Source organism: Pongo abelii, chromosome 19, assembly GCF_028885655.2.
Source record: "Pongo abelii isolate AG06213 chromosome 19, NHGRI_mPonAbe1-v2.0_pri, whole genome shotgun sequence".
Taxonomy (NCBI): Eukaryota; Metazoa; Chordata; class Mammalia; order Primates; family Hominidae; genus Pongo; species Pongo abelii.
The window spans coordinates 80,497,475-80,511,171 of NC_072004.2; the positions used below are offsets into that span (position 1 = coordinate 80,497,475).

A 13,697-nucleotide genomic window follows, 5' to 3' on the forward strand; every position below is an offset into this window, starting at 1 on the left:
TCTTCCTGGCCTTACACGTGGCTTTTGGCTTTCCAGGGCTGGAAAGGAGAGGAACAAAGCAGACAGATATGCCCTGGACTGCCAGGAGAAGGCATACTGGCTGGTGCACCGATGCCCTGTGAGTATCCTCCTGCCTGGTGTCCTCTGTCTCTTCCTGTGACTCCCACCTCCATCCTGTGCTCTCCATGCCTGTTGCCAACTCCTCTTTCTCTAGGGTGAGAATCGGATCAGCAGGAGTTGCTGCTCAGTGTTGGGTTAGCATCCAAGTGCCTCTTGGCCAGAAAAGGAAGTTCTCTGTCTGGATGGGGTCTGCTCATGGCCCATCTGTTGGTGTTAGGTAGGGAGGGAGGGACCTGAATGAATTTGTGTTTTATGAGGGCTGGGATTTTTTTTTTTTTTTTTTGCTAGGATATCATACCTTGGGAAAGGAATATAAGGAGAAAAAATTAGAACGTAGGCCCCAATGGAGGCTCCAATGCAGAAAAATAGAGTCCCGTGAGAATGGAAACTGCATGGCCAAAGTTCTTGGTGTCTCCAGTTCCCTCACTTTCTCCTCTCCTAGATCCAGTTCCCAGCAGCTGAGATGGGAGAAGGAGAAGGAATACGTCTGTGTTGAGCTTCTCCTTGCTTGGAGCACACTGAATCTCTGGCTTTGGGACTTCAGTGGCCCAGAGAGACAAGCTGTACAGAGCTGGTGTAACTTGCCCCAGCTCATCACTGGGAAATGGTAGCCTCATTCCCCAGCACACAGAAGTGGGCTCTGACTGCTACATACTGGGATTAACTCTGCTGCCCCTATTTCCTCCTGTCTCAGCCCCCTGTGCTGCCTATGGGTCATGGGAGGTAGGAGATGTGAATGAGATTCTGGAAACCGAAGAGTTAGAAAGAAATGTTCTTCCTCCTCTTCCTTTAGCTTCCTTGCCTGCCAGGTATCAGAAATTCTCTGAACCAGAAAGAGAACTGAGTGAGGCCTGGTGTCACAGTTTATGGATTTTTGAACTTCAAGCCCATCCGATTTTGGCTGTTTTGCTTATATTCTTTATATACTCAAAACAGATTCTCCTAAGGTGTTCCACCCTGTAGGGGCATGGGTTTGGATGCTGTGTTGTCGAGGTTAAGGTGCTGAGGTTGATCCCAAGCAGCTTGTTTGATTTTTTCTTTGCTTCAGGGTTTCTCCTCTAGGGAAACCAGTTTACAGATGCCTGACGCAGGTATCTGTGCTGGGTGACAGAGCACAGGGTCCCGGAGACAAGCACCCCTCCTGGTTGGTAGCGTAGAAACTCTTTGTATGAGAAGGAGCCTCACATTGCTCGTGTGTTCCAGAATCACTCCGTGGTGAGGATAAGGAGACGTGGCGGATATGCCACATTTGGCAAGACACCTTGGTGCCCAGTGGCACCATACCTGAGGGTAGGTAAAGAACGGCTTCTATATTATGTGCAGAGACTCCTCACTGTGCGAATGCCGATGTGACTACATTCCTTGCAAAGTGACATAGACTAGCTATGCATTAAAATGAAAAACTGATCATCTGGGTTCTTCTCAGTTCTCCTGGGGTAAGCTCTCAGCCCCCACCAGGCTAGTGGCTGAGTGGCTCTTCACAGCATGATACAGAATCACATAAATATGACAATGTGTCTATGACCACCACCTCCGCCCGGCCCATCTCCGCCACCATGACCGTCATCTCACCTCCCACTCCCTCACCTCCCTTATCTCCCTGACCTCTACCACCTCTCTTATTTCCCCCATTTTCTCTACCACCTCCACCACCCTTATCGTCATCGTCATTGTGGTCATTGTCACCATCACCATCACAGTAGACATGAACTGAGAACTCCCAGTGTGCTGGGCACTGTGCTAAGCCTTCTGCATTCTTTTTTTTTTTTTTAAGATGGAGGCTTGCTCTGTCACCCAGGCTGGAGTGTAATGGCACAATTTCGGCTCACTGCAACCTCCGCCTCCCAGGTTCAACCGATTCTACTGCCTCAGCCTCCTGAGTAGCTAGGATTACAGGCATGCACCACCATGCCGGGCGAATTTTGGCATTTTTAGTAGAGATGGGGTTTCACCATTTTGGTCAGGCTAGTCCTGAACTCCCGACCTCATGATACACCTGCCTCGGCCTCCCAAAGTGCTGGGATTACAGGCGTGAGCCACCGCGCCTGGCCGCCTTCTGCATTCTTATTGAACCTTTGCAGCCCTGTATGGAAGGGCTTATTATTATTCTCATTTTAATGATAAGCAAGTGAAAGCTCAAGGATGTTGCTAATTTGCCCAAAGTTACACAGCTAGTAAGTGCCAGAGGGTCTGAACCCACATACCGCTGACTGTGGAGCTCCCCACTGCCCTTAGCCCTGGGCACTTCTGCCTCTCATGACAATGTCATGTGATGTCTCGGTGCAGTTCAGTCCTTTGGTAACCTCCTGGGTCATCAGAACGTTGCCTGGGTCACTTCTGCTCTAAGAAGCTGAATGCCTGGGTCCACACGTGCCTGGTCCTTCTTTGACAGCACTGGGGACCCAAGTTCAGCATGAGGCTTTGATGGACTCAGAGTGGTCCTAGAACTTCCAGGACTTAAAACTGCTCCCCACATCTAACCTCTTTCATGGCTGCTCCCTAAGTGAAAACTAGACCAGTAGTCAAAGATGAGGCAGGAGAATGCAGTGGCCCCACTCTCTGTGATTTTCTTAAAATTCTCCCCATCTCTTGTTGGCCTGTGGGGGTGGAAGGTAGTGTTTTTGAAGAGCATCTCAGTCTAGAAATTGAGCAATCTGACTGACAGGCTCAGGAAGCCCCGGAGCTCACAGACTGCCAGACTGTCTCCAGGAGACCCAAACAAACTGTCAGTTCAATGGGAAAAAAGCCAGCCAAGGCAAACAAAGCACTTGGCGCTGTGGAGTGTCGCGGCCACTCCGTGTCAGACTGTAACCAACAGTTGTAGAGTGAGACGTGGCCTGCTCTTACTGAACTGACTCATTCACTTGTTCATTTGTCTGTTCATTGATCCATGAAACCTTCATTGAGCCTTGACTTTGTCCCAGGGAAGGGGTTAGGTGCTGGGTGTGAAATAACAGCCAAGAGTCATTGAGTACTCCTCGGAACCTGTGTTAAGCTCTTGGCACAGATGACCACATTGACGCCTGATGCTATGATGTAGGGAATGTCACCATCCCCATTATTCAGATGGAGAAATTGAGGCTCATAGAGGTTCAGTAGCCTGCTCAGTTCTGGGAGAGGAAGCCACATCTTTCTGATGGTAAAGCCCAATGTTCTGCTTCTGTGCAAGGAGGCCCCACCCGTGGTCCCTCTCTCAGCTCAAGGAGCTCAAAATCCAAATTGCTGGAGCACAGATGAGTGACACTCTCCCAGAGATAAGACCTAATTGCAGAAGGGGCACAGCGAGAGGGTGATTGATTTAGAAAGGCAGGGAGAAAAGTCTGATAGATGCTGTTTCAGGGAGATCATCACTGGCAAAGGCCAAGACCCCACTTGGGTGGTAGTAGTTGAGGGCTCTGACCTGAATTCCTACCTGGAGCCCAAAGGACACCTGTGATTCAGCATCCTGTAATGAAGGAAAACGATGTTTCTCACCCATTTTTTACTCAAATGGAACCAAGTACAGATCTGAGCACGATGCAAACAACAGTGAGTTTTGTAAATGAACAAAGGGAGAAAACGCTCCCTTAGACAGGCATGTGGAGGCCTTCCCTGCATCTTTGCTGTGCCATCTGTGACTTCCTGCCTCCCAAGGATGTAGTCTGAGGCTGCTTCCTGGCGGTGGGTGTGCTAAATCAAGCGATCCCTTATCTGCATATCAAGCTAAATGACCCTTGTTTCAACCACGTATGCAGACACTTGCCAGAGATGTCTGCCCTCCGTTTCCCGTTGAGGTTAGGCTAAATGTCCAACAATGGAATATGGCAAAATAAATTGAGGTATATTAACATGATGGAACATTGTGAAGCTATTCAAATAATATTTTCAAAGGCCATTCATTGACCTAGGAAAATGATCTGACATATAATGTGTTTTTTGTTTGTTTTTGAGACAGAGTCTCACTGTGGGGTGCAGTGGCATGGTCTTGGCTCACTGCAACCTCTGCCTCTTGGGTTCAAGCAATTCTCCTGAATCAGCCTCCTGAGTAGCTGGAATTATAGGCGCCTGCCACCACACCTGGCTAATTTTTGTATTTTTAGTAGAGACGGGGTTTCACCATGTTGGCCAGGCTGGTCTCGAACTCCTGACTCTGCCTTGGCCTCCCAAAGTGCTAGGATTCCAGGCGTGAGCCACTGTGGCGGCCTGACACATAATGTTATATTATAAAACCAGGGTGGGTGGAATGCTCCATGTGCCGTGGTCCAAAAAAAAAAAAAATTAACATATATTTTGTGAATATCTGCTCTATGCCCGGCGCTTACTAGGCAATGGGGATATTTGGATTATGAGCCAAGACAGACATTGCCCGTGACCTCAAGGAGTTTCTTGCAGTCTGGTGGAGAGACAAAGACTAAAATGATTAAACCAATGAATGAGTAACACGCAGAATGCCGTGGCAGCTGGTAGGAGGCAGGGGCCCTGCGTCCGGTTGGGGGTCAGAGAACACAGGACACAGGATGTGGAGAGTGACATTCAAGCCAAAATCCTCTAGGAGCTGACTTTCCTAACACTGCAACATAAAATTGTCTCCTTGTTTCACCTCATCTCTATTTCTTTTTTCTTTCTTTCTTTCTTTCTTTTTTTTTTTTTTTTTTTTTGAGACGGAGTCTTGCCCTGTCGCCCAGGCTGGAGTGCAATGGCGCGATCTCAGCTCACTGCAACCTTCGCCTCCTGGGTTCCAGCGATTCTCCTGCCTCAGCTTGCCGAGTAGCTGGAATTACAGGCATGCACTACCTCGCCTGGCTAATTTTTTGTATCGTTAGTAGAGATGGGTTTTCACTATGTTGGCCAGGCTGGTCTCGAACTCCTGACCTCATGATCTGCTGGCCTCAGCCTTTCAAAGTGCTAGGATTACAGGCATGAACCACCGCGCCTGGCCTCATCTCTATTTCTTTCCCCTGTCTTATTTTGTTTAGAAAACGAGTTAGTGTTTTACTTAGTATTTGTTTTCTGTTCCATGCACCAGAAGAGTCTGATATTTTTGGGATGAGAGTGAAGCTGAGAGAAGGAGGGGCAGGGGGACACGGTGGAGTACCACCGAGAAGTGTCCGTCAGCTCCCACGCTGGCCTTGCTCTGTATGTGGGTTCCTGGGAACATCGCCTCCTCACGAGCAGTTGTCACGAGTACAGGAGCTCCTTTCCTGACCTGAATGATGATGCATTGAGCAAATTGCCTCTTTGGCTTACACCCAAGGGATGTTGTGGCGGGGGGGGGGGGGGGGGGGGGGCGGGGTCACACCCTGGTGTTCACAGTTCCTCAGGGTGAAGGAGGGGAGCTTGCATGTCTCTGAAGGTTTCCTGCATGAGGCACCAGGGCAGAAAGCGCCTGCTGTCTCCTTATCTGCAGGCGGCACACCGCAGGATGCATCGGCTGCCCTTACTTCCTAGGCGCTGACAGTCAGTTCTGGTTAACTTCATCTGAACACCCTGTTATGTGCCAGAAACTACGTCAGCAGCACTCTGGTGATGATCATAGTGGATCAAAGACTTTACACTACCTGATGAATGAAGAAATGGATGAATGAAAGGAGCTTGGGAGTCTCTGAAACCAGCAGAGGCAGAAAGGCAGCCCTCTCACCAGTTTCCAGGGCAGGGAACTGGAAAAGGACCACAGCTTGATTGGGAACAACTGAGACTTAAGGGCTGCTGCCCACAGAGGTGCAAGAGCCAAGGCAGCAGCGGCCAGAGGACTGTGCCTGGCTGTTCAGTAGGGAAGGCACGGAGAGCCAGGTTGGGGCTGGAACTGGACAGGCTGGCAGAATCATGAAGCCCAGTGGGTGGCTGCAGGTCTGAGAGTCTAAGGTCGTCTGGTCTGGGCAGCTGAGGGCATAGAGGAGTCTATCTCAGTTATGCAGTGCACTGTTGAGCACTGGGGCAACCAAATTTATATCAGAGCCTGGGGCACGTTGGAAGGAAAGAACTAGATGACGAATTCAAGACTTGAGCAGATGACCACACCGAAGTCACCAAGGCAGTGAGTGCCTGTGGAAGAGCAGCCAGACAGTGGTTGTAGGGCATCATGAGCACAGGCTGTGTGTGTGTGTGAGTGTGAGTGCATGTCTGTGTGTTTGGGTGTGCATGTATGTGAGAGTGTGCAAATGTATGTGTGCGAGTGTGTGTACATGTGTACATGTATATGAGCATGTATGTGTGTCAGTGTGTTGGCGTGTCTAGGTGTGCATATATGTGAGCATGTGTATATATGTGTGAGAGTGTGTGTAGATGTGTGCATGTAAGTGAGCATGTATGTGAGTGTGAGTGTGCATATGTATGTGTGAGAGTGTGCCTAGGTTTGTGCATGCATGTGAACATGTATGTGTGTGTCAGTATGCACGTGTGTGTGAATGTGTGTATGTGTGAGCATGCATATGTGTGTGCATGTATGTGAACATGTTTTTGTGTATTCATTCTCATAGTGTTATAAAGAAATACGCAAGACTGGGTAATTTATAAAGGAAAGAGGTTTAGTTGACTCAGTTCTGCATGGCTGGGGAAGTCTCAGGAAACTTACAATCATGGTGGAAGGGGAAAAGGCACGTCTGACATGGTGGCAGGCAAGAGAGAGTGAGTATGTGAAAGAGGAACTGTCAGACACTTATAAAACCATCAGATCTCATGAGAACTCACTATCATGAGAACAGCATGGGGGACACCACCCCCATAATCCAATCACCTCCCACCAGGTCTCTCCCTCAATCCCTGGGGATTATGGAGATTACAATTCAAGATGATATTTGGGTGGGAACACAGAACCAAACCATATTAATGTGTGTGTGTGTGTGTGAGTGTGCATATGTACATGTGGGAGTATGCGTAGGTGTGTGCATGTATGTGAGCATGCGTGTGAGTGTGCCAGTGTGTAAGGGCATGTATGTATGTGAGCATGTGTGAGTGTGCGTATGTATGTATGAGAGTTTGTGGGTGTGTGTGAGTGTGAGAGTGTGTGAACGTGCCAAAGTGTGTGTATGAAGTCTGTCTTCAGTTATGCAGGGGGATTTCTCCATACCAGATTAAGGGGCAACTCCTAGAACCCTTTTTGTCGAAGACACTGACTCTGCTGAGCCCCTGCCATGTGAGATTAGATCCCATGGTGTTATCCCTTCAAGACACCTGTCTCAACTCTAATTTATCCTTTGTGTGATTAATTGCTGAGTGGCTACCTCCCCCTTGAGACTGGGAGTGCCTTAGTAATGCCTGCTGGGGAGCAGTGGTCTTGGGGCACACTCACCATGGGCTCCCCAGGGCTCAGCACAATGTCCGGCACATAGGAAGTGCCCCATAGATATTTGCTGATCAAGATCCACTTGTAACAACTAGGGTAAGGTTGGCCGTTCCCTTTCCCTGTCCTCCTCCCCACCCACTTTCTATTGCCTTTTCCTTTCTCTTCCCTGTGTTGTCTTGTCTGCATGTATTTGCCTCCATGGTAGCTCAGTGAGCTGGGTTGCTAGATTTAGCAAATAAAATACAGGAAATTTGGTTGAATTTGAATTTCAGATAAACAACAAATAATTTTTATGTAAAATGTATTTTGTATATTTAGTAGAAATATATAATAAGCATCAAAATATTGGGACAGAAATTATTTGCAATTTATCTTAAATTAACTGGACTTCCTACATTTTATCTGACCGTCTTACGTCTGAGCTAAAACCCAGTCTGATCCCATGGATGAGGCTGAAGTTGATGGCAAGAAAGCCCAGTTGTTTCCCAACTCTCTGCTTCAGTGTAGCCAACCTGGTTGGTCACATGTGCTGAGCAATGGGTGGATGCCTGGCATCACACCTGCATCAAGGGAAGTGAAAGACCCAAATTATTGCCCTCAAAGAGTCAAGAAGTTGAGAGGGACCAAGTAAGATTTTCTGGAGGGTTGAGTTACCTGCTGGCAAAGGGAACTAACAGAGATTACAGTCCCAGTTTAGGGCCATTCTTTTACATATGTAATCTTAAAATGAATACAACCCCTTGCTCAGCAATAGCTACCTTCTGTAGAGAGCTTCACACCCTATCTTGTTAAATCTTCACAAGAACCTGCCATGTAGGAGGCTTCTTCTCTGTTTCTTAGAGAGGTTAGCGAGTGCTGAGACAAGGAGTGTTTTCCAAGATCTTCTGCACAGCTGGGAAGTGGCAGAACCAGGAGTGGCACCCAGAGGTGCCTGACAAGCCTGGACTCTTCCCAAAGCACTGCTCTGTCACTTCTCTTTTCCCGCCAAGCCCAAGATGAAACCACAGAGTGTGGGGAAGGAGCACTGTGGGAAGAGTCAGGAAGCCCATGTATTAGTCTTAGTGAACTCTTTTGGAGCCTGAATGTTACCCATCCATATGCCGACTCACTCATCCATCCATCTACTCATTCAACCATCTGTCCATCCGTCCATCCATCCATCCATCCATCCATCCATCCAACCATCTCTCTCTCCCTCCCTTCATCCATCCATCCATCCGTCCATCCATTTCTTCACCCATCCATTCACCTTCCATCTACCACCAATTTACCCATTCATCCATGCATCCATCCATCCGTCTATACATCCCACTATGGTGCTGAGTTTTCCATTCATCTGTCCATCCATCCATCCATCCATTCATCTCTTCACCCATCCACTCACCATCCACCTACCACCCATTCATCCATCCATCCCTCCTTCCCTCCCTCCATCCATCCATCTCACTATGGTGCTGGGGATGCCATTCATTTTTTTGTCCATCCATCCATCCATCCATCCATCCATCCATCCATCCATTCATCCATCCATCCATCCATCCTTCCATCCCTCCATTCATCCATCTCACTATGGTGCTTGGGATGCCATTTATCTGTCTGTCCATCCATCCATCCATCCACCCATCCATCCATCCATTTATTCACCCACCAACCATCCACCTACCACCCATTTACCTATTCATCCGTCCATCCACCCATCCCCCTCTCCTTCCCTCCTTCCTGCCACCCATCCAACTCTGGTGCTGGGGATGCCATTCATCTGTCTGGCCATCCATCCATCCATCCATCCATCCATCCATCCATCCATTTACTCACCCACCCATCCACCATCTACCCACCACCCATTTACCTATTCATCCATCCACTCATCCATGCATCCCACTATGGTACTGGGGATGCCAACCACCTGTCCATTTTTCCATCCATCCGCCCACCCACCCACCCAACTACCCATCCTTCTCTCCATCCGTCCTTCCATCTCACTATGTTAGGTGCTGGGGATACTGGGAGGCAGAACAGCCCTCATGAAGCTCAACAGCTCACCTGGAGGGTTTACACCCACTCAAAGCTTCCCGTGGGCTAGGCCACAAGCTCTTCTCAGCTCGATCTCACAACTGGCAGATTAACCGAGACCCACAGTTAACCAGAAACTGGAGACTCTCCCTGTCATGACCTTATGTTGTTTTTATTCCATTTAGCCTGGAATGGACAATGTGCTGGACTACGGCCTGGACCGAGTGACCAATCCAAATGAAGTCAAGGTAAACCAGGTATGTCTCTGCTGCATAGTTTGGGTAGGGTCTAGGTCAGATTCTGGGGCTGGGAAGGTGTCCACATGTCTATTCATGTCTGTTAGGGCAACGATATCTCCTCTTTGAGACTGCCAAACAGAGGAGGACCGTGGGCTCTGTGGACTCAGGGTTGGGGGAGAAGTGGGGCCATGGAAGGGTGCTGGGTGAGGAGAAATTACGATTGAAGACAGGCAGAGGCTGTAGAGTGCAGGGAAGAGCCAATGGAATCTAGATGACTGGTTTTCAAACTTTTCTGAGTCACTTCCCCCTTTGAAAATCTGATGAAAGTTATGAGCTCATTCCACTCAAAGATGCACAGACAGACATTCTGTACACAGTTTCAGCCAGTTCCTTGATCCTGAGGAGACTGTAGACCCCAGCCTTGAAACTCTTGAATCAGTTTTGGATTTAACCTTAATCCACATGACAGGACCTGGAATCTAGACCACTTTCTTTCACATCCCAGTGGAGTGGGATCTTTGTAAAGATTCTCCAAGCAGTTTTCATTAAAAAAAAATATCCTTTCCTCAAATAGGCTGTCTTTATTATGGATAGCCAATGTCCTATGAGTATTTATTTATTTATAGAAATACAATTCATAAGCCGTTGAGCCCATGGCCCTATTGACATTTTGGGCCAAATAATTCTTTTTTTTCCTATTTATTTATTTATTTATTTAATTCATTTATTATTTGAGACAGGGTCTCACTCTGTTGCCCAGGCTGCAATGCAGTGGCATGCTCATAGCTCACTGCAGCCTTGACCTCTTGGGCTCAGTTGATCCTCCTGCCTCAGCCACCCAAGTAGCTAGGACCACAGGCACATGCCAACATGCTTGGCTAATTTTTGAAATTATCTGTAGAGACAGTGTCTTTCTATGTTGCCCAGGCTGGTCTTGAACTCCTGGGCTCAAGCAAGCCTCCTGCCTTGGCCTCCCAAAGCACTGAGATTACAGGTGTGAGCCACTGTGCCTGGCTCAGATAGATAATTCTTTGGTGATGTTGTCCTGTGCATTTTAGAATGTTTAGCATTATCCCCACCTCTGCCCATGAGATGTCAGTACCTCCATTCCTCTCCCTGCCCACCTAAGCCCCAGTCCTAACAATCAAAAACATCTCCAGACATTGCCCAATGTACCCTGGGGAGGAAGTCAACATTACTCTGGCTGAGAACCACTGATTCCAATGAACCAGCCTAGACCCATTTAAACAGATCTTAGATGGTTTCATTGCTTTCTGTCAAACATTGTCTTTGGGTAGTAAGGGTCGTCATCTCTAGCCTAGGGTACATCTATAGGGCTCTGCAGAGCCTTAAGGCATGAGTGGAAGCCTGTAGGGGTGTGCAGGGGGAAGAGGAGGGTGGAAGTGGGAGGGGAAAGAAAAAGGAGCCAGAAATGTTAGCAAGGCAGCTCTGGGACAGTGTTTGCTTTTGCTCCCTGGAGAGGGTCACCGGGGGAATCATTAGGTCTTTTGTCCACAAGCTGGAGAGACCCTTCCTTTGATACACACAGGGCGCAGTCAGCCTTAACTCAGCTGTTCCCAGGGCAGCCTTTCCCGTGTTCCCCTTGTCAGAGAACAGATCACTGCTGAGGCCTTGTAGGCTTGGTTGCCATGGAAACAGCATCCTCGAATAAAAGACTGAACCTGGGTGGAAGGTTTGCTTTTTTTTACGGCTAACTAGCAGCTCTGGAAACCTCTTTCTTAGGGAGGAGAGAGAGGGTGGAGGCAGAAAGCACATCACTCATTCTGACATGGGGGGGTGGGAACCAAGGGGCACCCATCCGTGACCCAAGCCAGGATACTGCTCAGCCGTGTGTGTGTGTGTGTGTGTGTGTGTGTGTGTGTGTGTTGGGGGTGGTTAGGCAGGACCTTAACTTCATCCATTTGAGAGGGAAGCTAAGGAGCTGAGCTGCTCCATCCTGGGGGTGACTTCTGAGGAGGGTGACCAGATTACTCTCTTTACTGAGGAGGCATCTTTGTGCGCCTTGGCCTTCAGAGCCCATTTCCTGCGGATGTGGATGCTGGCAACAACCTCAGCCCAGAGCCCAGTGGGCAGGCTGGGTGTGTGACAGAGGGTGCCTTTGCCATGGTGGGGTGTGATACGGGCTGTGTCTCCGCTGTTGTTTACCATTATCTTCTCTTTCTCTCTCTCTCTCTTCCCAGCTATCTATCTATCTCCTGTCTGTGCACTCTGGCTGCTGTGGAATAAAGTATTAAGAAGAATAAAGAACTGCAATTCTCATGCATGCAGAGCCCCTTCCAGCCCTCCCCTCAGCCAGCCCCAGCATGCTGTGGTTTATCTGTCTGCAACATTTTCAACTGTCTGCAAGTCCCCTGTGCTCCCAGGTTAATCTGCCCTGAGAGAAGAGGGTTGCCAAGAGCACGAAGCATCTCCATGAAGACCTGGGAGTGCAGAGGCTTTGGATTTTTGTCTCACTTCAGAGAACTCACAGTGCCTGAGCTGGTTTGAAGAGAGGTCATTTTGAGAAGGAATCAATCCTTCTTTCTTTTTTTTTTTTTTCTTTTCTATTCTTTTTTTTTTTTTTTTTTTTTTTTTTTTTTGAGACGGAGTCCCGCTCTGTCACCCAGGCAGGAGTGCAGTGGCGCGATCTCGGCTCCCTGCAACCTCCGCCTTCTGGGTTTAAGTAACTCCTTGCCTCAGCCTCCAGAGTAGCTGCGATTACAGGCGTGTACCACTATGCCCAGCTAATTTTTTCATATTTTTAGTAGGGACGGGGTTTCTCCATGTTGGCCAGGCTGGTCTAGAACTCCTGACCTCAGGTGATCCGCCCATCTTGGCCTCCCAAAGTGCTGGGATTACAGTCATGAGCCACTGTGCCCGGCCATCAATCCTTCTTTTTAAACTTTTATTTTAGGTTCGGGGGTTACATTTCAGGTAAATTGCATGTCACCGGAGTTTGGTGTACAGATTATCTTGTCACTCAGGCAATAAGCATAGTACTCATAGGAAGTTTTTCCATCTTCTCCCTCCTCCCACCCTCCACCCTCAAGTAGGCCTGGGTGTCTGTTTTTCCCTTCTTTGTGTCCTTGTGTACTCAATGTTCAGCTCCCACTCGTAAGTGAGACCATGTGGTATTTGGTTTTCTGTTCCTGCGTTAGTTTGCTTAGGACAATGGTCTCTAGCTCCATCCATGCTGCTACAAAGAACATGATCTCATTTTTTTATGGCTGCGTAGTATTCCATGGTGTATATGTACCACATTTTCTTCATCCATTCTACCAGTGATGGGCATTTAGGTTGATCCCATGTCTTTGCTATTGTGAATAGTGCAGTGGACATAGATGTGCGTGTGTCTTTATGATGGAATGATTTATATCCCTTTAGGTATATACCTAGTAATGCGATTGCTGGGTCAATGGTAATTCTGTTTTAAGTTCTTTGGGAAATCACCACACTGCTTTCTACAATGGCTGAACTAATTTCATTCCCACCAGCAGCATATAAGCTTCCCTTTTCTCCTTGCCAGCATCTGTTCTTTTTTGACTTTTTAATAATAGCCATTCTGACTAGTGTGAGATGGTATCTCATTGTGGTTTTGATTTGCATTTCGAGAATGAGTAAATTCTTGAGAAGATGTATCTGTTTTCCCCAAATAGAGGCAAGTAACCGTCAACCATAAGGAGGAAAGTCATTAGGTTGGCAGGTGTCTCGGGCCCTGGGTGGCCCACTCCCACCGGCTAATGGCAGCTGGGAGGGACTGGCCAGGGGCCAGGACCACACTCTAGAAGTGAGTCCTCTTTTAGCTCCAATACCTTGAGGCATACAGAACCCCCAACTCCTCCACCCCAGGAGGCGATGGGGGCAGGGGCTGCTCATGGCAGGGTCACTGCCATCATTTAGGGATGAGGGTAGTGTCAGGTGCTGAAGAGACCCTCAACATTGGCCTGAGCCCCAGCTCTGCCACTTCTGGTCCATGTGATCTTGGGCAAGCTCTTTCTTGAGCCACAGTCTCAGTTTCCTCATCTCTAACAGGGAAGCATGCTAGTTCCTTTGTCAGAGGATTA

General features: G+C 48.3%; 1 protein-coding gene across 2 annotated transcripts in view; it reads left to right on the forward strand.

Annotated features, from left to right (window-relative positions):
• The window catches only part of RGS9 (regulator of G protein signaling 9), a 90,272-nt gene that overhangs the window by 30,898 nt on the left and 45,677 nt on the right, over positions 1-13,697 (forward strand). The window contains exons 8-9 of one of the 2 annotated variants that reach the window (XM_002827735.4): positions 37-118; positions 9,580-9,651. In XM_002827735.4, the coding sequence (XP_002827781.4) occupies positions 37-118; positions 9,580-9,651 (154 nt within the window). The remainder of the gene's footprint in view (positions 1-36; positions 119-9,579; positions 9,652-13,697) is intronic. The other variant, XM_009251962.4, reaches the window with a different exon arrangement.